The sequence below is a fragment of the Meleagris gallopavo genome, chromosome 1 (assembly GCF_000146605.3).
Source record: "Meleagris gallopavo isolate NT-WF06-2002-E0010 breed Aviagen turkey brand Nicholas breeding stock chromosome 1, Turkey_5.1, whole genome shotgun sequence".
NCBI classification, from domain to species: Eukaryota; Metazoa; Chordata; class Aves; order Galliformes; family Phasianidae; genus Meleagris; species Meleagris gallopavo.
In genome coordinates this window covers 163,126,130-163,153,119 of record NC_015011.2, presented here as the reverse complement: position 1 = coordinate 163,153,119, position 26,990 = coordinate 163,126,130, and the positions used below count along the sequence as shown (strand labels likewise).

The 26,990-nt window shown below is 45.3% G+C and overlaps 1 protein-coding gene across 1 annotated transcript; it reads left to right on the top strand.

Annotated features, from left to right (window-relative positions):
- ERICH6B (glutamate rich 6B) lies at nt 1-26,746 on the top strand. The gene is made up of 12 exons (XM_019612150.2): nt 1-149; nt 5,932-6,354; nt 13,845-13,976; nt 19,069-19,190; nt 20,374-20,475; nt 20,567-20,706; nt 20,871-20,935; nt 21,518-21,663; nt 23,606-23,694; nt 24,265-24,417; nt 25,566-25,794; nt 26,538-26,746. Exons 2-12 carry the CDS (start codon nt 5,991-5,993, stop codon nt 26,682-26,684), a joined length of 1,689 nt encoding a protein of 562 aa, XP_019467695.1. The 5' UTR covers nt 1-149; nt 5,932-5,990; the 3' UTR covers nt 26,685-26,746.
- Nucleotides 26,747-26,990: the final 244 nt, after the last annotated feature.

The window sequence follows — 26,990 nt, the reverse complement described above, 5'->3', positions numbered from 1 at the left end:
CAAGAGGAAGGAGCCTACAAATTCTTGGGCCAGCAGTGGCCAGGAAGGTGTCCTGGTCATCTCACCATCACCAGGTCTCTGCCTGCCCTTGTTGGCCTGGGGTAGGGTGGTCTCCTTTTCTGCTCTCCTGGATACTCCTGCCCAGAAAGGTAAAGCTGTCTTCCATGTTTTTACTGGGAAGAATCTTCATGGGTTGGCCAGACATGACTGTCAGATGTTGCTTTACAGTTTCTTCCATGTTTCCTTGCAGATTCCATTTTTGTCACTCTTCTTCCATTTTCCCTTTTTGCCTAGGTGATGAAAACCAAATCCCTGCACACAGATACAAGTGAATGATGGGAGAGGGGAAGATATGCAGAGCTGACCTCTCCCTTCACCCCTACCCCTCCCAGAATCAGAGCTGAAATGTAGGATTAATTATGTACTACAACATACCTCAAAAGCAAACAAGCAAATAAAAAAGTAATCAACTGCCTTCCTCCCAAATGTGGTCGTGGTGAGAGCTGAAGCCAGGTGATACCCTGGGGCTGGCAGACCCTACAAATGATTCACGGGGACAGCACATCTTTACAGGGGACTTCATTTCACAGCACCTCCCAGCAGTTTGCAGGCTGCTTAGGGCAGTGGGTAGTTTTTAGGATTTTAGGATTAATTATGCATCGTTTGGCACCTGTAAGAAATGTCACTGTGATCTCTCCTAAAACATTTGGCTTCTGCTGAGGGCAGGGCAAGAGGCAGCAGTGCTCAGATTGAAGCAGGAGGGACTTTGACAAAACCACTACCAGCAGAAGACCTTGTGGATGAGAGGATCAGGTCAAGCACAAAACATTTGTACCTGCAACATACTGCAGTGCTAGAAATCAAAGCTGCAGATAGCAATAAACTCAGCTCCACATTACCTGGAGCCCATCACTGCAAATCTCCCACAGTACTGCTGGACAAATCCTCTCTCTTATAGAGCAGCTTTATTTGCAGAGCAGCTTTATTGAGGGATTTCTGCACAGTCAGTCAATCAGCCTCACTTCATCTGGCTTCTTGTGTCCCTTGTGACACAGACCCCAGAATAACACTAATGACCACGATTTACAACGTGAGCTGTTACATTTTACTATGCTGTGTAATTGCTATCCTGCTAAAGAAGGAGGCTCACTGAAGAATATTCATGAACTACGTTGTGTGTCCCGTCCCAAGGATGTACAGGGTGCCATAGGTACAAAGGCTGCTCTACCAGAGCTCGCCCAAGATTTTTCTATGTGACTTGTGTCTTCAACATTGCGAGATGGTGTTAGTTTAAGAGATGGTTTTTTTGCACAAAAACAACTGTAAAGCAGAACTTGGAGTTCTTGTCTGGACACAACTGCAGTGGTAAAAATGCGTGAAGCATTCTGTCCTTTTTTAATGGGCTTGTTCCATAATTAAAGCCTATGAGTGCTTTAACATATATATATCTTTTAAACACGTACATATATCGTACAAGGAAAGTAGAAAGATTTCCTGATAAGATTTCTTCTACAAACGCAAACACCATGAAATAGTAAAAGAAAGCAAAGGCTGACCAAGCTTGTATTTACCCAGTATTCTCTCCAGACCCACTGCAGAGTGGAAATCCCCCTACCATGCTGTGTATGAAAGCCTCTCTAGCCTTGTGTACACAGCAGTCCTTTTGGGATATGTGCTGGAAGTTTACAATTGGAATTAATTTATTTGACATTTCTCAGTACTGAGTGAAGTTTAATCCTCATTTGATGTCATTCACTTCTGTACCTTCTGCTGCTGACCAGCGAGCTACAGCAATACAAATAATACAGTTTCCTCTTGGATGATCATTCATAGAATCATTGAGTGATTTGGGTTGGAAGGAACATTTAAGATCATCTAGTTCCAACCCCCGATATGCAGGGACACCTCCCTCTACACCAGGTTGCTCAAAGCCCCGTCCAGCCTGGCCTTGAATGCTTCTCCAGGGAGAGGGGATTGATCTTGTAGGGAAGACATCATCTCTAACCACGTGTTTGCAGAGCCTGGCCAGGGGTGCTGGGTCATATCAACAAAAGCTTTGGACAGTGTTCTCCTAGTCCTTGTACCCAATGCAAGGAAAAACTCAATTCAAGGACCATGGTCATAGGGCTGTGGTTGAGGTGGGGCACAAAAGCAAGAACAAATACAATTTGAGGGCAACTGTGCCAGCAAAGCAATTCAGCTTCTATTAACAGGAACAAAATTATCCCTTTCCCTTTGTCTTCTGATGAATTGGAGGAAATTGCTTCCCAAGCCCTTAGCCTTCCAGCTACTTCAGCTGTGTTTTGTTTTTCCAAGATTCAAATATTCTGACTAGCATATTATTACGAGAACAGAAGAGCTATAGAGAAAGTGAAGCTTCGCAGAGGAAATTAGCCTATAAACAAGGCTTTAAATTCACTTGCTTTTTATGGAGAGCTCTGACGTCATGGACAGATAGGGCTTTGGAAGAGATGTGTTACTGTGCTGCAGATGTATTTGTGAACATTTAGTGGACAATCTCCTGTGGCACTGTAATGGGCAGCTTACAGTAATCTAGTAGATTTTAAGCATGTAATTCTGATGTGACTGATTTCACTATTTAATATTGGTCCCATGAATTCTGACCTAACAAAAGCAAGATCCCTCTTCTTTGTGTGATTGTATTTAGTGAGACTGGGAAAACATTTATTTGCATTTTGCAAAAAAGACGGAGCTTTGTAAAGAAAGCACGTATCAGGTCAAGTGAAAAATTTGATGGTTTAATATCAAAATCCTAGAATAGCTCATGATGCATAGAGAGAGGCCAAGTTCCAAAGCAGAGATCTTTAAATTTGGCACTTTCAAAACGTGGCATGTCATCCTTCTAATTTGCCATGGGCTTTTTGTTTCGAACATTTCGTTTGATGAAAGCAAGCACGCACGAACACAAAAAAACAACCCTCTTTAGAATTCAGTAAAATGCCTCATTTGATCCTCTTCAGTTTCCTGGAAAAGTTCAACACGAACATTCAAGTGCTGCATTTCTTCTGATGGTGGTGAAACTGCTGATCTGTTAGTTGTGCAGCTTTGATGAGCCAAGTTCAAGGAGAGGGTCTTCTAGAAACTACTGTGAATTATACTGCTCATCAGGAACATCCCCATGAGAGTGAGAGCTCTGCCTGCTAGTTACAATATGAGCACAGAGACCAAGAGGATCTGCCCTGAAGGCTTTACTCCTCTAGATATAAGATTATCAAAGAATTAGCTGTATAGCTTTAGGTAGAGCAACACAGGGTGAACAAGCCCATTTGAAGTAAGCAACTCCCCACCACTGGAAGAGGAGTTCTTTTTGGGGTTGGATATTTGGAAAAATATCTTCTCAGAAAGAACAATGATGCATAGAAATGCTTATAAATTGCAGAAATGACAGACCTTTCCAGGAAAGCTAGTTCTCTAGGGAGTTAAAAATCAATATAATTGGACAGTATGATAATGAGATATCTTCTGTTCCAACAATGAAGGATGTAGTGTTTGGCTGCTGCTGATAAATCTAGGTGCTTTAAAATCTAGAGGTAGACACCTAGCCTAGTTCAAACAGTACTGAAAGAAAAATCTTTTGGATCTTCCTGGGTCTTTGATACTGCTTTTCAGATATCCTGAATCAGAAGAAAAAATCAGAAGAAAATTTCCAGATAACTGATGAAAACTGTCCTGAGAGAGGGATAAGAGGAAAATCAGAGACAGACCTGGGTGTGAACCATCAGACTGTTAAGGAAGATAGCTTTTGTCTGATCAGTTTAGTGATTTCTTCCAATGAGATATATAAGCTCAATTGATAAATGAAAAAGTATTGAGACCCTATATAAGTGCCTCTCTAGCACTTGACTTGATTCTGTTAAGCTCTTTTATAAAGAAATTAAGATAGGTCAGCCTTGTGGATAGACACCTACTAACCATCAAGTTTCAATCTTTAGTATGCAAAGATCATGTCACAACAGTAATACCATAAAATCACAGAATGTTTTGAGTTGGTAGAGACCCTCAAAGACCATCTAGTCCAACCCCCTCCCATGAACAAGGACATCTTTCATTTAATCAGATTGCTCAAAGCCCTGTCGAACCCAACTTTGAACACTTCCAGTGATGCAGCCACACCTTTTCTGGGCAACCTATTCCTGCGCCTCAGCATCCTCACTGTGAAAAATTTCTTCACAAACCAGAGCTGATTGACCCCACCTGGTCACAGTGGATGATGCTGTACCATTTTTCTAGGCATTTCTCTAATCTCTTCTTAGAAGTTTCCAATAATGCAGACTCAACAGCCTTCCTAGACAAGTAGCCTTCCATGTGGTGATGTCCTTTGAAAGGCAAATGCAGAAGACCAGAGTGAGTGATCTTCACCAGGTGCCAATGCAGTAGCCCTCCAGAGCTTCCAAGGCCCTGGCATAATTCCCACTAGAGAGGGCCAAGCAAGAGGCGAGAAGCAGGCCTGATTGAACCATAGAATCATGGAATGGTCTGGGTTGAAAAGGACCACAGTGATCATTTTTAACCTCTCTGCTATGTGTAGGGTCGCCAACCACCAGACCAGGCTGCCCAGAGCCACCTCCAGCCTGGCTTGAATGCCTCCAGGGATGGAGCATCCACAACCTCCTTGGGCAACCTGTTCCAGTGCGTCACCACCCTCAGTGAAAAACTTCTTCCTAATATCCAACCTAAACCTTCCCAGTCTCAGTGTAAAACCATTCCCCCTTGTCCTGTCACTATCCACTCTCATAAATAGTAATTCCCCCTCCTGTTAATACACTCCCTTCAAATATTGGGAGGTCCCCAAATATTGAATAGTCCCCTCTGTGTGTGCTGCCAGAGACCACTCTACCCAAGTGGACAGAGAGAGCTGCGTAGTCTGGAGATAATCCAGACGAGTGGCCCAAAGCTGACATCCAGTTGTGGGCCTGCCTCTGTAAAACAGATGTAAACAGCTGTCTTGGTCTGCAGTCATTCATAGCAGAGGGCCACCACGCCCAATGGGAACTGGAAGGAAGGGTTGGGCTAGGGACAGGAGGGGAGCTTGCAAAACATGAGTGCTGCCACGCTAACCTTATTATTCCCTCCTTTCTCTTTTGACATTAAACAGGCCAAGTGGATGAAAGGAAGATGCAGACACAATTAACCTGATATTGCAAACAACAGGGCGAGTCACTTTTTATAACTAGTTTATGTCTCAGACACACAACTGTACAGAATAATGCAATAACAAAAATCGTGCAGTTATTTACCCTGGATTCATTCACTGCGTGTCTTCTGAGAGCTGCTTTTGTTTGTCTTCATTTAATTGGCATGGTCAGATGGTCACCAGCAAGACCAATTAAGCAGATTCAATAGATTCTACTGTATATTTTTGTTGTGTTTTTCTTTTTATTCACCAACGTGTAGCATAAAATGTCTAAAATAATTTGTCTGAGAGCTGGTAATGAATATAAAACGTGCTCTATTCCAGCCTGCATACGGTGAGTTTCAGCCATGCAGCACTTTACAGTCAAAGCAAACTGGGTTAATAATGAAATCACTGATGCAGTCTTCAGTGCAGCCTTAGTGGGGACAAGGGTGCCATTGTATGTTACGACACGAGGTATGTGGTTGCCTCTCTGAGCACAGGAAGGCATTCTGAGATCTGTTTGGGCTTTTTTAGATGTCTTAAGCTTTGGCGTTTAAGCGGTAGGTGGAATCTGTATAACAAAATCCCACCAACGGGACTTTGGCCTGTCTTTAATATCAAGTATTTGTTTAAGTGCTTTGTTGAATCGGAGCCTAGTAGATCCCTCTAAAAGAAAGTGATTTTCAATCTAATAAGGTTATCTTAGTGTGAACATTTTAACTACATCAATCAATACGCCCGTCAGGAGCAAATGACTAATGGGATTTCTCTCTTCTCTCTTTCTTTGTTACCAGAATGATGAATTGACTTTGCCTGTTGCTGAAGAGCCTCATCTCCTTAATGCATTGCAGATATGTCTAATGGACGCAAGCTGTCAGGGTCTGGCAGTAACCAGTCCCCACCAAAAATATTTTCCCCTGAGACCGTTCCATCAGATTCCAGCTCTGGTCTCACAGAGGAAAATGTGACTAGGCTGGAAAAGGAGTACGCAACTTCTAAGGAAGCCTTCAATAAGAAGAGAATACGAGATTATATCAAGCAGAGTAATATTGCTCTCTCCTGCAATGAGGAAACTGGGAAAACCAGCACAGACCTTGTCTGGGATGAAGAACCTGAAGGAGCCCCGTCATCCTTTCCAGCAAAACAGAGGGAAAACAACAAAGAAGTTTGCCAGAACACCTATGCAGTTATTTCAAGGAAAGATGAGCTATTAACAGGTAACATTAACAGCAATCTGTGGGAGGGAAGACAGCTATCCTTGATCTTCCCTTAGTTTCTGTTTGCATACGGAAAACATGAGTGTTATGCTGGGCACTTGGGATGGTGCTGGGTCTTAGAACCATAAAATCATTAAGATTGAAAAAGATCACTAAGATAACCTAGTCCAACCATCAGCCCGACCCACCATGCCCACTCATGTCCCTCAATGCCACATCTACATGGCGCTTGAACCAGGGATGGTGACTCCACCTGGGCAGCCTGTTCCAATGCCTCACCATTTCGGGATAGACATGTACCTGCTCAGCCAGTGAGGGTTACTGTGGTATGACCACTGGGCTGGTTTGTTTTGGGCAATGGTTGCGAGCTGCAAGGGCAAGGCAAGGAGCACCAGCACTCAGACTGGAGCCCCAGCCTTGGGAGCTTGTCACAAACAGAAGGTGCTGTTCTACATGCAGCTGGAAAATCCATCCTTGTCTTGTGAAACAAGGTTTTCAAAGTCAAATGCCATGAACCAACTTGCCTGGAGCAAACAGATTTGCTCTGCTGCATGCATATGCCAGCAAATGTGTATTATCCACCTGTCTCTTCTTAGATATCTTTTTAAAGGTTCTTTTTTCCCATATGCCCTGAATTTAGTAATATTTTACAGCTCACTAAGTAAACTAACCAGTGTTTGGAGGCTGATAAGAGAGATAGAAAAGTAGTTAATTCATGGAAAGAGAAAAATAACTTAAGATACAAGGAAATATCTATGGCTGTGTGCAGGTCAGAGTCGCAGCTGTCTCAAGGGAGAGGGTGAGGAAAGGACTCGTGACAGGTAACCTGGGTACTCCACTGGGGAAACACCATGCATCATTCATGGGGAACAGCAACCACTGCCTTACTTAGGGCAAGCTTGGCTTTCTGCAGCAGAGACTTGCAACTTGCAACTTGCTTTCTCTTGAGAAAGCTTCATAGAAGAAAGATTATCCTTTTTCCTCATTTCTTCTTTGAGCTTGCTATGACCATGCAATCCACCTGCTGGTGGAACCATGGCTAGAATTGCATAGCTGGCATGAAAGAGTCAGCATAACTCATAACGTAAAAGGTTATTGATTTCCTAGAGAATCTGCACATCATTCCTTCTCGGGGCTTGGCCAAAAGAAGTGTTTTCACTTTTGCATTTTTTTTTTTCCCAATGCAAATTTGCCTGCACCCAAGAATGAGAACAACTGACTGTTTGCACATGAAAGGTTTATTTCTTTTGAAGGGCTTTCCGCATGGAAACCAAGTGTTCTTAGCAGGTGTACACATGAGCAGCATCCCTGAGGAGCAGCCTGCCCCTGCAAGAGGCACAGGGTTGAAGCAGCAGCCACAAGTGGCACAAGTGAGAGTGGATGGATGAGGAAACATCTCACATGGCTGCCCCAGGATACTGCTGGTTCGATTGCCACCACATTTAAACATATCATTTAAAATTCAGATGAAATACGAGGTTTCTTTCATATGTTAGAGAGTAGAGTAATGTACATATGTGTAGATTTACCAAGGAAAATCAAATGGAATTGGGAATGCCTCAGTGGGGACCTAGTCTGAACAGTCAATACATCTTCAGGTATTTGCAGAATGCAGTGGCTCATGGGGCCTTGCTGGTCTTTCTAAATCCTTTTTCACTGTTTTTTGCCTTTCACAAGAGTGGCTCATCTAATCTGAGTGACATACCTTCATTTTGATGCTTTTTCTGGTTCTCTGTTTCAGTCATGTCTCTCTTTCTCCACATGCCTTATTCCTCCCCACTGCAGTGCACCAACACGTCTTGCTGTCCTCAAACATCTGTGTCGATATCCTTTCCCCTGACCTCCACAAACACAGGTCCTTTCCTTTCCCACCACCTTCTGCAAATTCCTGCCCCAATTCTCTCTCTCCAGCTTCCCTGATTTTTTGGAAATATCACCACTTGGCATTTTGGCACTACATCTAGTTGCTTGCAAGATGAAACCAGCAGGGAAGGCAAAGTGAATTAGCTTGTAACTCTTGTCTCTTCTTCCACAAAGTCTGCCTCTGTTGCCAGCCACATTTTAAGGCTCAATTTTGGGGAGCTTTTCCTTGGCTTGCCTGCAATTTATTATACCATTAAAAGCAATGGGGAAAAAATGTTCCTCGTTAAAGTGGGGAGGGTTTATCTGAAATACAAAATAATGAAATGGCCAGAAATCTCAAGGCAAAAAAGAGAAAGAAAGAAAGAAAAAAGAAAAAAAGAAAGAAAAGCCCTGCTGTTCAATACAAAAAGAATATTTCATCTTAAAATAAACCTTTTTCTTTCCTCTCCAGCACAGGCAATAAACTCTCCATCAGCTCATCCCACTGGCTCAAAGCCAAAGGAATCCAAGTAAGGACAGTAATTGGTAGCATTTTTCTGCATCACACAGCTGGGTGAGGCTGTATTTATGCCGTATGTGGGCTGGCAGCAGGAACACAAAATGGGGGAAATTTATGGGGTGCCTGCATTGCCCACAGCCTGACAACCGCTGCTTTGCATTTCCTCTTAATAAACTGTGACATCCAGGCCAGGGGTTGTTGTTGGGCACCTCAATGTCTGGAGGTATTCAGAGGGACACTAATGGCCTCTGTAGAATTTTTGTTAGTATTATCAGTGAACTAAGCATCATCACTCTTAATGTTGGGTTTGTCCTCTGTCCTCACATTCTTCGGGTTGTTGAGTTCTTTTCCTAAATGACATTAAAACATGTTTTTGGTAGCAAGGAAAAATGAGTATGGAAACATAAAGTCATAGGATCAATAAGGTTGGAAAAGACCACTATGATCACCAAGCCCAACCATCAACTCATCCCCACCATGTCCACTAACCATGTTCCTTCAGTGCCACATCTACACGGTTCATTGAACACCTCTAGGGATGGTGACTCCACCACCTCCATGGGCAGCCTGTGCCAGTGTATCACCACCCTTTCTGAGAATAAGTGTTTGCTAATATCCAACTGGAACCTTCCCAGTTGCAACTTAAGACCATCACATCTCATCCTAAATATATAAAATAAATATAATGATCTAAGGGAAGGCGGGTTGCATCACTGTGTAAGCACACAGTAAGGCTTTGTCCTTGTAGAATTATAAATTCACTGTTGCAATATGAAGAGGAATTAGTCCAGGTGCTTCCAAGGTGGCCTTTGGCCCCATACATGAAAAGAAAAAGTGTTGACATTTCAGGCAGGAGAGAGATGGAGGCACCTGAACATTGCTGTTCCCCAAAATCCCCTGAGGTTTTCACCCACAGGCGCTGTGCCCAAAAGCCTTTAAAATTCATAGGTCACTAATGAGCAAGCAGTGGTGTGTAACAGCATCCTTGAATTACTAATGCAGACAAACAAAATTATCAAAACCTGTTCCCTCCTTCCCTGAATCACATCAAGTTTTTTCTTTATATTTTTTCCCATGCTTTTTTCCATTTTCTGAGGCCACAGGCATCTCTGAATTCATAGATCAGAGGCAATCATAACATTCTCCCTGCATTGCACAGGCACCTTGATTGCTGTGCATCATAGGCTCAGAATGATTTCATGCCCTGACAAGCAGCTTTAGGAAAAAAGGCAGAGTGAGAGGGTTTCTGGAAAGCACCATTTGTGCTGGACATGCTGTGATGAGGGAGAAGTACTGCTTCACAGCCTCAGCTGGTTCCAACACAGCCCCAGAGCCATATTGCATAATGAACTGTGCCAGCCCGATGCCAGATGTAGAACCATGCAAGAAGAGATGGAGCAGAGCAAGGATTTCAGGATTAGTGTTACCTGCCCAAAATGGTGTTACCAAGGGTCGCTGCTGGGAAACCTCACCTAGGCCCCAGAGCACCCTCCCCCTGCCATCATCCCACATGGTGTCACCTCTTCGCAATGACAGTGGAAGGAGGCATGACATGGAAGATCAGATGACCCAGAGTGGAGCTATTCATCCTCCATGACTGACAGGGAGGATGGTGAGTTTGTTTGATGCAGACCTTGCACTCAGAATTGTGGATTTGCTTTGGAAAGTGGCTTTCTGGCATGCTTTTTTGGGGTTGTTTTTTTTTTTGGTTTGGCTTGGGTTGGGTTGGGTTTTTGGGGGTTGTTTTTTTTTAAAGTTATTCATAAGTGGATTTTGTTCAGGGGCATTCTGATTCAGTTGAAGCACTCTGACAATGATAAATGCCTCTCATTACTGATATCCTAAGTTCTGTTCCCTTTCTGTCATTAAGGGACAAAAAGCCTCGTGGCATTTTTCTTCAGATCCAGCTTTATTTTGTTCTCTTCATTACTACGGGTTTCACGTATCAGTGAGAGCTTGTGGTGAAGCAGGGCCACGCTCAGCACAGCAGCTGATGGACACCAGCAAGAGCAAACACTCTGAGCCTGCACAGTCCCTTCCACTCTGCTGAGGCACAGAGAAAAGCTGTGAGCCAAGGAAATCCCCATAGGGGATGGTACCAGTGCTAAGGTCTGAGCCTGTCAGGTTTGTCCTCTGCCTTCACCACCAATTGTGGTGCTTAGGAGCTGAGAGATGCCACCACCTGCTGCCCAGCTTCATAGAATCACAGAAAAATTCGAGTTAAAAGGGACCCTTAAGGGCCATCTAATCAAACTTCCCCGCAACGAACAGACACGACTATGGCTAGATCAAGCTGCTCAGAGCACCATCCAGCCTGACCTTCTCCAACCCACACTTTGTCCACATGTCTTGGCTCAGCTGACAGAGATGTTCCTCACCCAGCACGGGGGAATATTCTAGTTTTCTTGGTTTTTACAGGCCTCCTTGGACTGATGAACCTTCTCATTGCACCAAGAGAGGGACTGAGGTGAGCTTCACTTGAAACTGAAGTGAAGCTGAATGGTGGCTGCCACTGTGGGCTGCCGGAATCAGTTACTCTCCTCCCTGCCTCCTGCAGCCAGAAGTTGTCCCCATCCTGTCTGCCACCAGTTGGATGGCCTCTGCAGCCACCCAAGGCCAGCATCTCCTTTTTGTCTCATGAAACACCTCCATGTCAGCCATCCAGACACTCAAGGATCTTGAAGAGCTGAGGTCCAGAGGCACACCAGACCCTTGAATATTTTAGGGGCTCCTGGTCTGCATGCAGGTCTGTGAGAGGAGCGTTGCGCTGTCACCAGGCTGTCTCAGCCACGAGGGCTTGCTAAATGCTTAGCCTGCAAAACAAAAGGCGTTCACTTCTTGGCTACAGCTTTCTGCCAAGAGATGGGCAGGTTGTGCTTCAATGCAGATGTCTCGGGGAAAAAATGTGCAGTGCATTAGAGAGCTGTGACTCATAGAATAATGATCCTCGTTTCTCATAGTTTATTAATAATTTAAACCCAATCTCAGTGTTATTGATCTATCATTGAATCGGAGATTTATTTCAGATCTGTAGTCACAGAAGCAGTAAATTTAATCCCCCTTCCCCTCCCACCCTTCCACCCACTAAACTCACTTTATAACTAAAACATGATGTTTAGGCTGTTTCAGTAATAGGAGAGGAGAAGAATAGCTCTGAGGCTGTTTGTGTCAGGAACAGCCCATGGAAGATGCGTAGGTTCTGGTTTTAAACCTTTTTCAGACCGAACTTCTGCCTGCACACGGTGTCAGAGATGCTGAAGGACCACAGACGGCAGCAAGCGCTGCTTGCTGGCATGAGCCTCCCAATTTAATCTTGCTTAAACTGGTGAAAACCTGAAGCAGCTGTCACAGTGTCCCAGGAGTACCATGACCATAAAATCAATTTAAGTGCATGGAGAATCAAGCCTGGAAAACCATCATGTGGAGGCTCCTACAGCAGTGCTCACTTGGCTCTAACATGTGTCTTGTGCATTCACTCCGGCGAGCAGCAAGACCTGTCCTTTTAAAGGAAGCCAGGAATAGAAAACAGCTTGTTCTATGGGTATTAAGTGCCCAGAACGGTGATTTCTGTAGGCAAATGAAATTCATTTTTATTAGACCAATTGTAGTACACAGGTGGGGTGGAAAATATGGTTTTGGCTGCAACAGCTCTTTCTGAGGTCCAAAAGAAAGCAGGAAATATATCCAAATGCTCATCTGTCCCTTTCCATCTATATTAATGGATGCGATTAAAAATATCTCCATCCTCTGCCTGCCCAACTCACTGCTGTCCTTGTCCCTGCAACCACAGCAAGAGGGGCTCTCGGTTACGGTGCGGGTTCCCGTAGCAATGGAAATGTGGGAATCCCACAGGACAGAGGTGATGTGAGTTGTAATGTAGCGGGGGGCAGTTCTGGGTGTTGTGGGGCTGCTGGGAGAGGAGGGAAAGCAGGGACAACCTGCTTAGCACTGGAATCCCTCCTGTCCTGATGGACTCCAGCAGATAGATCTCCCACAGAGCCCTGGCTTACCTGCATTAAACCTTTCACTTCCGCGAGGCCCCAGAGACTCATTTTGCCAGATGTCACCCAACAGCAGTATTTACTAAAAATGGTGGCTTCCTGCAATTACAAAGCAGACCTCCTTCCTCCTGCTCTTTACTGAACCAAGCAAGCAGTTTAGTGCACAGATACCAGTCACTGATGGAAGCTTTGAGGAATCCATACATGATGGGAGTAGATTTGGTGCCTCTCTGAATGTATAACCCTTCCTTCCATGGTGCAGGTGTGCATCAGGCACTTAGCAGGGTGTTTTCTGTACTGAGCAATTGCTCAGTAGAGAAGATAAACATTACTTCAGGGCACAGTTCACTCAAAATACAAGTTTTAATTTATTTAAGTCTCATTACACCAAGCAGGGTGAGGAAAGGAGGAAGTTAGGAGGAAGTTTTTCACACAGAGGGTGGTGACACACTGGAACAGGTTGCCCAAGGAGGCTGTGGATGCCCCATCCCTGGAAGCATTCAAGGCCAGGCTGGATGTGGCTCTGGGCAGCCTGGTCTGGTGGTTGGCGACCCTGCACATAGCAGGGGGGTTGAAACGAGATGATCATTGTGGTCCTTTTCAACCCAGGCCATTCTATGATTCTATGATTCTATGAAAGGTGATATCCATACCTTTCATAAGTGATCAACTTTTTGTGTCTCTGCCTCATTCCTCTTTGGTTGCATCCTCCCAGGGCTGACAAGGGTCACTTTGCTTTCATAAAATCACAGAATTATTAAGGTTGGAAAAGACCACTAGGATCATCTAGTCCAACTGTTCCCCACCATGCCAACTAACCCATGTTCCTCAGTGCCACATCTGCACGTTTCTTGAACACCTCCAGGGATGGTGACTCCACCACCTCCTTGAGCAGCCTGTTCCAGTTCCTCACTTCTCTTCATGAGAATAAATTTTCCCTAACCCCCAACCTTTGACACTTCCCTCCCAAGCAATGCCTTCAGCAAAGGAATTTGCAGATGCTCATGGCCATGGAGACAGCATGGTGCAGAGGGGGACAATGACAGCTAGGTAGGTGATATTCATATTCTTCCTTATGGAGGTCACAATGATGCCATGCCTTCAGGAATTTCTGCTCTTCCCTCCAGATATGGTGACGCTCTCTGGGGACACAGAGTTTTTCTCTGAAGCAGAAGTGAGTGAGAGGCCAAATGAAAGTGAGGAAGAGGCAAGAACAGAGGAGGAAGAGGAAAACAGCCAAACAGAGCAGTGTGAACAAGGTACAGTATGATCTTTTGCTTAATCATAGCAGTCATGAGATCAATCTGAGTGTTTGAGATTCCCAGCTGCCACTGTTGATGGCCTTTTGAAAATCCCAGCTAAGTGAAAAACTGTTTTGCTCATAAAGATGATCAACCCATTTGAAGACTTCTTTTTGCCATCATGGATCACTTTGCTTTAACACTTTTCTGCCAAGCAGAGTATTCAGAGTCTTATTCCTTGATGCTTATTGAATGTTTGGTGGTAGAGTGTAATAGGAAAGGTAATCCTTCTTTTCTTCTTCTATCTGGGCACATGCAGCCCTCAGGTGCTGTGAAGGAAGGACCTGGAACAGTCACGCCCTTCTTTTCTGTTTGGATAAAAGCACTTGCACTTGGGAGGAAAGGGGAAAGAGCAGCAAGAGGAGAATCTTGCTTTTTTATTATTTAGTTTTTAATTCGAGGTCTTTTCTTTTCTTTCTTTTCTTTCCTTTTCACAACTGTCCCAGTGACTTTGATGCTCTGCAGTCACTGGGTAAAGCAAGACTGCCTGGAGCACAGACATGCTCCCTGTTAGGTCTAATCCAGAATCCAGGGGCAAGCAAACCATGGGACACAAAGGCAGAGCTGCTGCCTGGACTCTCCTCTTTCCCTACCCCAAACACTCCATCTCCTATCAGTGGGATGCAGCAGCTTGAAATCTGGAGGAGGATGCCTGGAAGACCTCCCCCCACCCCACAGCTCATCCCTCCATTGCTACTTTTGCTTGTCAGGCATTTATATAAATAGGATTAACACCCGCAGTTACACTTAGCTAGGTTGCAAATTATGCAGGCTATCAAGGCTTGTGCTTCAGGGCACACAGTGATTACCATCGGAGGGGCAAAAATGAGTTTTTCCAATAACAGAATATTGCATGATTGACTGGGGACATTACAGAGCAGAGAGGATTAGCCTTTGCCATCAGTATCAGTTATGTGTCATTACTGCATCAAAGCACCAGGCGTAGCTGAGCCGCTTCCATCCAGGCTGCGCTGCAGGTGGCTGGGTCCTGAGGAGTGGAGTTGGTTGTTAAACCCACAGCTCATTTCTGTGCTTGCTGTGAAATGTGCCTCCAGCAAAACTGCACCCCCTGCTTTTGCTGCCTACCTGCTGCGCCACATGCTATGCACCTCTGACTCATGAGAGGAGCCTGTGCTCCCTCCATTGTCCTCCCATGGCTGGATTCAGCCCTCCCTGCTGCTGCTGCAGGATCCAGCCATCCCACACCCCCAGCACACCACCCTCTTTTCCATACCCCAAGTGATCATAGAATCATAGAATAGAATCATAGAATCATTATGGTTGAAAAAGACCACCAATATCACCATGTAGTCCAACCATCACCCCATCCCCACCATGCCCACTAACCATGTCCCTCAGTGCCACGTCTACACTGTATTTGAAAACTCCATCCTATGCCTTCATGTTTCAGAAGACCAAACCAGAAGACCAAACATGGGCTCTTGGGGCTCACCATCACCCCTCTGTGGCTTTGCAGTCACAGATAAGTCCATGTCCTATATAAGCCTGGAGCATCTGTTGGTGTTTCCCAGCTCTGATGGGACTAAAAGGTATCATCAGAGGAGCTGCTGGAACAGGAAGCTGGGGAGTATTGCAATACTGGGACACCTGACAACTTGTGTTCCATCTGCTTGTAGAAAATGAGACCATTCAGGCTGGCTTCTGCTGAGGTGACATGGGGTCAGATGTTGCTATAGGCAAAAGACAAGGAGATTGGCCATGGGCGGATGCCTCTCAGGATGATCTGTGCCCAAGGAGGGAACACTTCCAATGGAAAAGTCCACTGACCTTACAGCTCTTCTAAGGGTTGTGAGAAGGACAACAACACACCTTAACTCTCTGCTGTGTATGAACAATTTCGCCTACTCTTGACTTTCAGACCATCGCATTTCCTTCATCTTGGCAGAAAAATGATTGTCTCATTTGAATGGAAGAGCTAGAATTGACAGAAAATCCAAAATAAGAAACATAATTAGCGGTGAAACTTTTAATTCTCCATTTCTAAGTGTATTAGTGCTTATTTATTGAACCAGCTTGACATTTAGACAGTTCCTTTTAATGCTAATAGCGTTGATTACCAGGTTGAATCCCACTGCTTTGAGGAAGCTGCTGCTCAGTATTCCAAGCTGCCAAGTTCCCCCTGCACAGAAACACTTGCTTTTCTTTGCAAGAAATATCTATTTTTCAGCATAACAACATTAAAATAAGGCAATCAAGGGAGTTAGGAACCTGAGCCAGTAAGGACAGGCCAGACACAAGGTGCGGGGCTGCAGGGTGCCCAGCTTTTATTTATTCATTTTATTTTTATAACAATACATCAATAATTAATATTTGTAACTTGAAAATACATAATGTATGATGCACATATACAAATCAATCAATAAATATTATTTAGGTTTTAGCCTTTCCATGGCTAAGTAAGCTCTCTAGTGTCATTGGGATGGGGCCAGCCCATCGAGAAGAAGTGAGTGATAAGAGGTGGCCATAACAAGGGAGGAAGAGGAGGAGAAGGAAGAAGAGGGAGAGGGAGAGGGAAAAAGAGAGGGAGAGGAGAGGAGAGGAGAGGAGAGGAGAGGAGAGGAGAGGAGAGGAGAGGAGAGGAGAGGAGAGGAGAGGAGAGAGAGGAGAGGAGAGGAGAGGAGAGAAGAGGAAGAGGAAGAGGAAGAGGAAGAGGAAGAGGAAGAGGAAGAGGAAGAGGAAGAGGAAGAGGAAGAGGAAGAGGAGAGGAAGAGGAAGAGGAGGGGGTTTCTCCTCTCACCCACTTGCAGATTGCACTCCTCATTCTGGACTCTGCCTTCATCTTTGTACAGAATCCAACACAGCAGGGACTCCTGGCTATTGGAAATCTAGAGATCAAGAAATACTGTTTGTTTGTTTTTTCCCCATAACATTTGCAATCAGTCTATTTTTTCCAGTGCATGTAATGGAGCTCTTTGTGCTACCTCTCTTGAAGATCAGTTGAACAGACAGGTGTCTGATTGCCCTCCTGTTTCAATGTATATCATCATTGCTCCTTCAGAGCTGCTGCAAAATTGCACAGGTGTCAATATGAATAGAATTTGGCCTTACATTTGCTTCAGATGAGTCTTTATAGGTGAAAATGGTAGATATTCAGAAAATAAGCCTCATCTCCACATTACTGAGCATGCAATGTCAACACGAGGATGTTCAGTTGATACAGCTGGCTCCAGAAGTAGGGCAGGCTGCTAAATGCGGAGAGTGACAAGCCAGCCTGCCTTGACAAGCTTTGCCAATGGCTTACTGAGTGCGAGGAGATTACCATAGTCTGGGAAGGAGAGATACTTGAGCTCGGTAATTTCCCCCAGGGCATGATTACCTTGTAATAGCTACCATCCCTCATTCTTGTTTCTGGCTGGAGAGAAAGCACAATGTGAGGCTCAGGGCTTGCAGGGTCAGCTGAGAAAGAGTTAAGGCATGAGTTCTAAGGCAACCTCAGAAAAGTGCAGAGGGACAGAAGAGTAGAGGAGATTCTGTCATTGAGGTGCTGAGCCCTACTGTGTATTATAGAATCGTAGAATCATCAGTGTTGGAAAATAGCTCTAAGATCATTTAGTTCAACCATCAGCCCATCCCCACCATGCCCACTGACCACAGCTCTTGATGGATTCCTCTCCCATCTACCAGTTTACAACCTACTGAACCAATGGAAACGTTAGACGTGTACCCCACCTCATGTTGAGGAGCACTGCAATGGAAAAATCTCTTGCTTATTTTGAACTTACCACTTGATAGTTTTGTTTGGTGATCCTTCTTTTCTTCTGTAGAGCTCTGAATGGTGTGAACTGCTGTTCTCCAGTCACACCACTCTTCCCAATACAAAACTTGGTCGTATTTGATCTTCAGTTGTTTTTCTTCCAAGATAAAATGTCTTAATCTATTCAGTCATTCTCTGAATGGAGGCCCTTTTATGCGTTTGATCATCTTCAATTTCCTTTCTCTGTAGCTTTTCTATTTCTTCTGTATCATATTTGAGATTGGTGAATCAGGGCTGCACAATAGTATTCAGGAGATAGGAGCCCATGGATTTATACAGCAGCATAATGACTTCCTCTGTTTTTCTCTCTACCCCTAATAATTCCTAGCTCTCTGTTTGCTTTTTTTGATTGCTACTGAGCACTGAGCTGACATTTGCATAGAGCTATCTATTATAACCTGAAGATTTCATTCCCAAGTGGAAATAGCCGCCTTGGAGCCCATTATTTTATATGTAAGCTAGGATTGTCTTTTCCCATGCGCATCACTTTACATTTATCTACATCAGATTTCATCTGTGATTTTTATTACCCTTTTATTCAGTGTCACAAGGATCTTTCTGTGACTCTTCACAGTCATCTCGTTGCCTCAAACACCCTGAATATCACCGGCAACATTCTCCTCTCTCTACTCACCTCTATTTTGAAATTAGTTTTGAATGGTTTGAAAACATGGGGCAGTGTTTATGCCAGCAGAGCAAGCTCCCCTCGAAGATGTGAAGTGTCAGGTCCCAAGGAGGAGGAAGCAATGCAGTTCTCCCAAGCTCTTTAGATGTCATGAGGGATCATACGGTGTTTCTGGGCACAGACGGTGGTGCGGCTAACTGGTACATCTCCCTCTCCTTGTTGCAATAGATGTAGGAGTGATGCTACTTGCTGGGATGAGTATTTGCCCTCCTCCAGACCATATGGAGCCATCAGGAGACCTGGTGGTGGCCCTTTTTTCTGTTGAAGCCAGGCTCTAGCACAAGTAGGAATACAAGCAACCTTGGACCTGGGGAGAGGAGACAGAATCCTGGAATCATCAAACAGCTTGAGTTGGAAAAGACACGAAATCCCTCTCAGCTCCAACCCCAATGCCTGGGCCCCCTGCCACCTCAGGCTGCCCAGGACTCTATCCAACTTGGCTTTGAGCACTTCCTGGAATGGGGCACCCACAGCTTCTCTGAGCAAGGGAAGCAATGGTTAGCAAAGCCTTCCTTTGAGAAAACTGCTGCGCAGAAATCTGTGAGCTGCTAATGAATGCCAGTTAAACAACAGTTCTTCCTTGCAAAAAGCTGTGTGTGAGCCTGCTGAGCCTACTTACAGAAGTCCAAGGCTGGAGTCAGAGGAGGAATCATCATCTAGCCCAAAAGAGCAGGAAGACAATGGGATGGCAGCTGCACAGTGCACAGCCCAGGTGAGGCCCAGCAGAGGATCAGTACAAGGAACCACGACTTTCTATCACATGCACTTTTTGGCAGTTTGCTGGGCTTTTTTCTCAGGAGCAGAGCCCATCTGGGAGGGGTGCCAGCGCCCTGTGCATTAACAACGAGAGGCACTTCTTTCTCCTCAGGGCAACCTGGTTGAGTGCAAGAGGATGAAGTGATGCCACTGCTGTTGTAGGTAAATGAGTCAGGCTGAGCATCACTCAAAAGGGCAAAGGCTCCCTGCCTTATGAGGTTTAGGCTTGACCATCTAAAAACCAGGTCTTGTTTGACAAGGTCAAGAAGAGAAATGTCAGTGACTGGGACACAAAGTGTCTTTTGGGCTGTGCTAAGACACACATGGTGCAAATAGAGATGGGTGCCTTACACCGGTGCTGATGCCACCACAGTGGGTGCTGTTGGCCAGCTCACCCAGTTACTGGATCACAGTGGGCTGAGAGATGAGGAATAGCCACCTAGAATGCAATCTGGGCTGAGATGTGTGCTTAAATGACATCTCTGCTTGGAGTAGAAGGCACTGAAACAACTACTGTAAATACAACAGAAAAGGAAAGGCCTCTAAAGCTACTCTTGAGTCACTTTTAAGCAACTACCACGATAGAGAAGAGCTGAACACAAATATTTCCATCATAAAAGCTTTGCAAACACAATTTTTTTCTTTTCAAAACTCAAACATCCTCTTTTCCCTTGAAGTTCCCCTAAAAAACCTGAGCACGTCTTGTTTTTTTAATGTATTCTCTCAAGGTTTTTCTTAAAGAGGAGATAGGACTGGCTTTTTAAAACTCATTTGAGCTGTATTTTGCTCTTTTTTCCCCCCCCCCCCACATTCTCAGTGCTTCACAGGACATTAAAAGAAGGTCAAATCAAGATGTTCCAATTTCCATATGAAAATCAATTGGTATTTTCCATTGAAGTCTTAAGAAGGAAGAGTAAGCATGACAATTACACCTGTTTGCAAGCATAGATAATAAAATACAGACTGAGTTTCCAAAGTATATGTATCTATATATCTATAAATGTATAGCAAAAAGAAGGGCTGGTGTTAGATGAAATGCAGTGGGTTTGGTTGCTTTTATGGGGATGGCCTAGATTTAAGCCCATTTCTTATTTTTTTAAACTAATGAAGTCGATACTTAATTTCTTATGTCTTCTAAGAAAACTACTGTAACTGAAGAGTCTGCAAGGTGTACCTTCTGTGGTGCTCCTGAAAAACCAATCCCAACAGCAGCAGATCTGAAGGAAAAACCACAAGAAAATGTGAGTCTACTCATACAGTGTTGGGATGCTGCAATGTAAGCAGGTTCTGCCCAGGATCCACATCACCCTTGACATGTGCTTCACCCCACAGCTCTTTTGCTGCAGGAGCTATAAGCAGGTATTCAACACTGCCATCCAAGACCTGATGAGTGAAGATGATGCGAATGAGATGTACTCTGCTTCCCATGCTAATGATTTGCTAAGTGGCATCAAGGAGAAGGTGTTGCAACAGTAAGGAACCCAGAGAGACCCCAGACACTGGTGGGAGGAGGGAGGCCTGTCAGCACCTCCTTTTGCTCTCTTCCGAGGGATTTCACCGGTGGAAACCTGCTTGTGGCGTCACACCACCACCAACAATTTGATCTTACTGTCAACCTCTCCTCTTTTGATCTCAGGTTGAGTGAGGGAGGCTTTGAGAACTACAGGAAAATCCTTCGGCAGTACTTGAAAACTGTTTCCCGTGAGTACCTTGAATTGCTGTGGTCACTGGGCTCAATTTGGAGCCAAAAGTACATCGTAACATTAGGGCACTCAGAAAAGCTGAACCTGCAGCCTTCTATGTACTAAATGGTGCCAGAATCCTAAGTAGTAGTGGCCAGGGGCATTCATAGTTCATCAGAACACAGGTCTGTGTAATTCCCTGCCCATGAGACCTGTCATCTACATACTTTATGTCCTCTGGTTGAAAGGAATAGGAAATAGTACAGAAGAAATTTGCCTGTTCACATTTAGTCCATGCTTTGCTATAAGCAATTCTCAGCTGGACATTTTATTGTTTTGAGCAAGGAGATCATTTCTCCTTGCTCAGTTATGTAATCAAGGATTACATTTCTCAGGAAAATTGCCCTACATTGTCATAGAGCCTATCCCGTCCTATTCAGGCTAGATCTTCCTGCTTGTTTCTCCTCAAACAAAGCTGAAAACCAAAAACTCCTCAATCCCTCCTTCCATTCCCTCTCCATTCCAAATAACTGGAGACAGAAGACTTGGAGAAACTTCATGTTGTTCTCAACACCAACCTCCTAAACATTTATTTTTTCAGAGAAGAGAGTCTCTTTCAGACTCTCAAAACCCAGCGACTACATCATCAGACCAAAGGTTGACCCTTTCACAAAGTACCAACCAACACTGGCACCTCCAGAAAACCTACTCGAGATGGACAAGGATTTTGTTGCAGAGCACCTAAAGGTGGGTGTAGAGTTGGAGCTCTTCATGTTTTTTTTTCATGTGGGAAATTAGATATCATCATGAGATATAGAGAAGATCCTAATTCAGCAAAATCATAGACTAACCCAAGTTGGAAGGGATATATCAGGATCGAGTCCAACCCTTGGCTCCAACCAGAACCATTCCAAAATCAGAGCATATGTTCAAAAGCATTGTCCAAACACTTTTTGAACACTGGCAATCTCAGAGCTATGGCCACTTCCCTGGGCAGGCTGTTCCATGCCCACCGCCTTCTGGTGCAGAACCTCTCCCTAATCCCCCACCCACCCATCTCCTGACACAGCTCCATGTCATTCCCTAAGGCCAGGCCCTGTGAAATGTTCACCAGTGAGTGCACTACACAGATGGGACCTACGTGCTTGTGGCTGTTGGAAGATGGACCTAGTCAGATGTTTGTGGAGGGGGTACAAGGCTGAGTCAGGCATCCCCAGGGTTTTACTGGGATGATGCCCATCTGGAAATGTTTTACTTACCGAGCATACAGTGCAGCTTGAAGCCTGAATGCCACTATCTGCAGGGCCTTAGCTGAAACCTCAGGCCCTGCTCTGTTTAGCTCTGTACTATCCATCTCTCTTACTCTCTCAACCAGGCTGCTCTTCCCTAACAGCCAGATGGAGATGGATCTGAGCTATTCAGCTAGGAATGATCCTGAACCCAGGTCAAGCCCCAGACCAACAATTTGATAGCAAAGGCAAAAGGTTTACACGGTCCAGCAAGCATTTAGTCCATCAGTAGAGGCATCACTGCTGTGTCCAGCAAGCAGTGGGGCAGGGCGCTCAGGTGGAGGCTCTCTCTGGAAAGTCAGACCAATGTGACCAAAAGAAAGATGATTAAGGATCAGGGAGCTGTTTTTTGGGAGAGTGGCAAAAGCATATTTCAGGGGCTCTGTCCCCACCCCCAACTCAGCCCCCCTTCTCCCCCCTGCTTCTCCTCTCCAAATCAAAGTGCTTCTGCAGTTTCTGCAGGCATATCAGAAAACCACCTGTGATTTATCACACAATCAGTGATTTTGTTGGCTTTTTTATTTTCAACATAGAAGTGCATTATATTGCTCTCTCCTCCTGAAATATAGGGGCAGCAAATCCTCCTGCCTTGGACTGCCTGTCTTTTTAGCCTCATAAAAAGCCTGAAAAATGAAAGCAGGCGCAAGATTGCCAGTATGTTGCTTTTCTGTTTCCCTCCATCCCTTACAACCAAGCAGTAATCCTTAGCTGGTTTGCAGTGCCAAAGCGTGCACCTTCGGGTTATTAATGAGTGCTGCAGCTGAAATGAGCTCCTTCTCGGGTACCAAATGGAAACTGCCATGGAGCAGTCCCTCAAATCCCTATGAGAGACAAGATCTGAGCAAGGCTTCTTTCTGCACCTGGCAATCAACTGCTGCTTTGAATGATGATGTCAAGAGGGAGAAGCAAATTCACTCGCTTCCTCTTCTCAACCAAAACAAGCAGCTCTCTGTTTTTCCAGGCTCCTTATTCCTATAAGAAAGCACCAAACCCAGCTCCCTTGCAGTGCTTGGAGCTAAGCCCTCAGCAAAGAGATGTTTTTATTTCACTTGTCAGGATGCTGCTGGGTAAATTATTTGTGTGTCTAATGGAAAGAGGGCTCCTGGCAAATTATATCATCAGAGAGCAGCTAATGACATAAAATAAAAAAGAGCTGAGCTTTGCACATGAAATGCAAAAACACAGGACTGAAGGATGGGTTTCCCTCAGTAATTTTAAGGGGTTTAATTAAAAAGTAAGCAAACAAATGAAGGCTAGGTGGAAAGCATAGTGTGTGATGGTTTGGGTAGGCATGGGCACAGGGAGAGGAAGGCATAGCGCAGAGCATCCGTTTCCTGCGCACCCCTCCAATGCTCGCCTGCACCCACCTGCATCTCATCACTCTGGTTTTGCTCCTGCAGCTCTGCCACTCTCCCAGCCCAGTGAGGAGATGCTATCCTGATGGACGGATGTTTTACCTCCTTTTCCCAGATGGAAGTGGTCAGGTTTAGTATCCAATTCATATAGACGAGCCAACCTGGGCATGTCATAACTCCAAGTGGACCGCTGTGGCTCTCCTCCCTTGGAGTAGCTCGCCTCTGGGTTTTCATAGAACCATGGAATCATGGAAAAGAGCTCTAAGATACCTAGTCCAACCACCAGCCCATCCCCACCATGCCCACTAATAACCACGTCCCTCAGTGCCACATCTACGTGGTTCTTGAAAACCTCCAGGGACGGTGACTCCACCACCTCACTGAGCACTCTGCGCCAGTGCTTCACCATTCTTTCTAAGAATAGATTTTTCCTAATATGCAACCTGAACCTCTCGTGGCACAACTGAAGGCAACTACGGCTCATTTTGGGCTGCACAACTCATTTGGCTACACAACTTGTGTGGGTCAATGTCGCTTCTCTATGGAAATAAAGTCTACAGAGCCAGTAGCCCTCAGGTTGGCTGCTTGAAGGGTGGGTGATAGAGGCATGAGTTACTTCTCCCCCTCCAAGGCCCCACAATGTTTTTCACATCAAGCTTTCTGTGGGTTTCCGATGGGCTTGTCTTTCCTTAACCACCTCTCAGCTACCCGTCAGGCAACATAGCCATCCTGATTGCATTCACTGAGGAAGCACAGTTCACCTATGTCATCTTGGAGGACAACAGGCACCCAGGGATTCGGGCAGCCTTCGGGAGCCGTGGCCACGGGGTCAGCTTCCACCCCAATGGACGCCCCAGGTAGGTGCAGGCCTGGTGAGCCACAGTGCATTGCTGATGGCTCAGCCCAGGGATAAGCATGCATCTTCTTCCCTGGCTTCTCATGGAGCACCGGGCGGCCATGCTAGAAAATCACAGTTATTACTTGCATGCAAGGGGACACTGCAATACCTGAAGACATTGAGCTTGATATCAATGTTGCTTTTGGTTTGTTTTTCATTTCCAGTGAGTGCTCTTCACTGTAAAGACTGACTTAGATGACTGATTTCTTGCAGACTTATTGATAATATGAGGCGACCAATGGCTTTCAGTGAAGTTGCTGGTGTCTGAGCTTCTAGTTTTTGGCAGCCCCACCCCCAGTTTCCAAAGTTTCCCTCTAGAAAGCTGGGAACTGCAGGAATCAGTAAATCCCGGCTCAATTTCACAAGTCCTCCCTGCATTGAGACTAATGAATGGCTGTATTAAATGTCTAACCAGCTATTACAAATCATTCTGAATAGCTTCTGTAATAACATGTCCATTAGAGTACTGCAGCCCCGCCGCTTGCCTGCAGACACATCAGCCTCTCATCCATCACACAGCAAGCCAGGCTTCACAGCTCAGTGCTGATCCCAAAGCATCACCCACCCCTCGGCCAAGCCACATCCCCCCAGGGGCACACATGGTCCCACATGCTACGTCTGGGGAGCTCCAGCTCCCAGGGCTGTCACAAGATGAGTAGTATTGATTTGGGTTTGGATGCTGTAAATACGGGCTGTTTTCCCCACACACAGCACATTTCTCTCCCCTTTGTTCTTCGGCAGGGCCGTTTCCCATGCCCTGCCACACATACAAACATGCACAGCCACGTGCAGGGCACTTACTTTTAGTATAAATGTTGCTAGAGCAATAGAAATGAGAGTGCTCAGTACCTCTCAGAAAATGTAGAAGTACAATGGGAAGATGGGCAGCCCATGCTTCACCCCAAAATTTTCCTCGCCTTCCAAAGGCTTGCTGGTCACCCTGGGCAGGACAGTTTCTGTAGTGGGCTTTATTCTGCAGGACAGCTATTACGAGAACAGCATCACCCATCATTGACTCTTGCAGTGAGTTTTGTCCAAGCGCAGGAGAAGATGGCATTTGGGCGGGGGAAGCTGCTGTCTCTGAATTCACCCAATGTCTGTCCCCAGCACCGTCCTGAGCCCTTGCACAGGAATCTGCTGTGACCAAGCAGGGGAGAGGCAGAAGCACTGGAACTGGCACGACCTCAGCCACCACGTCCACAGCCCTCCCTTCCAGCCTATCACCATGAAACTGAACAGCCACCTCACCCTTAAAATTGTGACTCAGGATAAAATTCACCTATGGTTTGGGAGCCACAACAACTGCATCCACTTTAACTTGGGGGCCCGGCTCAAGGTGAGTGCATGATGTGCTGGATGTACTCAGCCAAGCCCTGTCCTGGGAGAGCAGCAGCAGTGCAGAGCAGCTCACCTGAGATACACAAAGTCCTGCCAAGGTGCTGCCCAGAGCTGGCCACAGGTTTCAGGTGGAAAAGTCATCATTTAATTCCAAAGCAAATTTCCTGCCCTTGCGAATCTTAATGAAATTCCACTTCGGGGAAGCATTTAGATAAGATTGAAATGCTGCCACTGAAGGGCAAGAACAGCACATCTCACAGATTCATTTTGAAATGCTATTTCTTTTCAAAACATTTATATTAAATGTCAATACAAACACAATGCTCCTGATTTTATCTTAACAGCATTTCATTTAACATGAAACAAGCATTTGGGGACAGGAACAGAAATCCTTTGGTATTCATTGCCACTCAGGTTTCCTACCTCTGACCTTCCCTGGGGGTGGAAATGCTGCATTACCAGGGCTCTCAGTGCCAGTGACTGTCCCAGCCTCCAGCTGTGCATCCCCATCTCCTAATCCCCAGCTCCCCCTGGAGTTTAGCCCCTCGATCCCTGAGCATACACTGGAAAGAGAACCATCTCCCAAGGGAAATTGTAGGGTCAGCATGCTCCAAGGGCGTGTGGAGGGCAAGGGCAGCCCAGGACAAGGGTGAGCGTGAAAGCTGAGTTACAAAGGATGCTCTTCCTTACAGCCTCCCTTTAGTATTAATGTTCTTCTCTTTACACGGGCTCTCTTTGCAGTTGAAAGACCCAGAGACAAGTCACCTACTGAAAGGATTAGAAAACGAAGAGGAGCGCTTCCTTCAATCCAAAAAGATTCAGTTCAGGAACCTGCTCTCCAAAATAGAGTCAGTTTTGCAACAGTTTTGGCAATCTCAGCCTCAGTGATATCACTCCTTGTGTTTCATCATCATCTGTCTGCCTGAAAGACTGAAGTGAAGGCATCAAGATGTGCAGCAAACAGTTATCGTCAGCATTTCGGATCAACTCTACCTTCATCAAGGTGATAACAGCCAGTCACTTTGCAATGACAATAAAGCTCCTTTTCCAAGCTCACAATGCTTATCTTCCTGCACATCCAGTCCTTGTAACACCAAGCCGATCTCATTTGAAAACTTCATCAAAACCAAACAGGAATAGTGTGAGGAAAGGAAAGCAGTTTTTGCTTGGGAAATACCCAGCATGGTATGTATA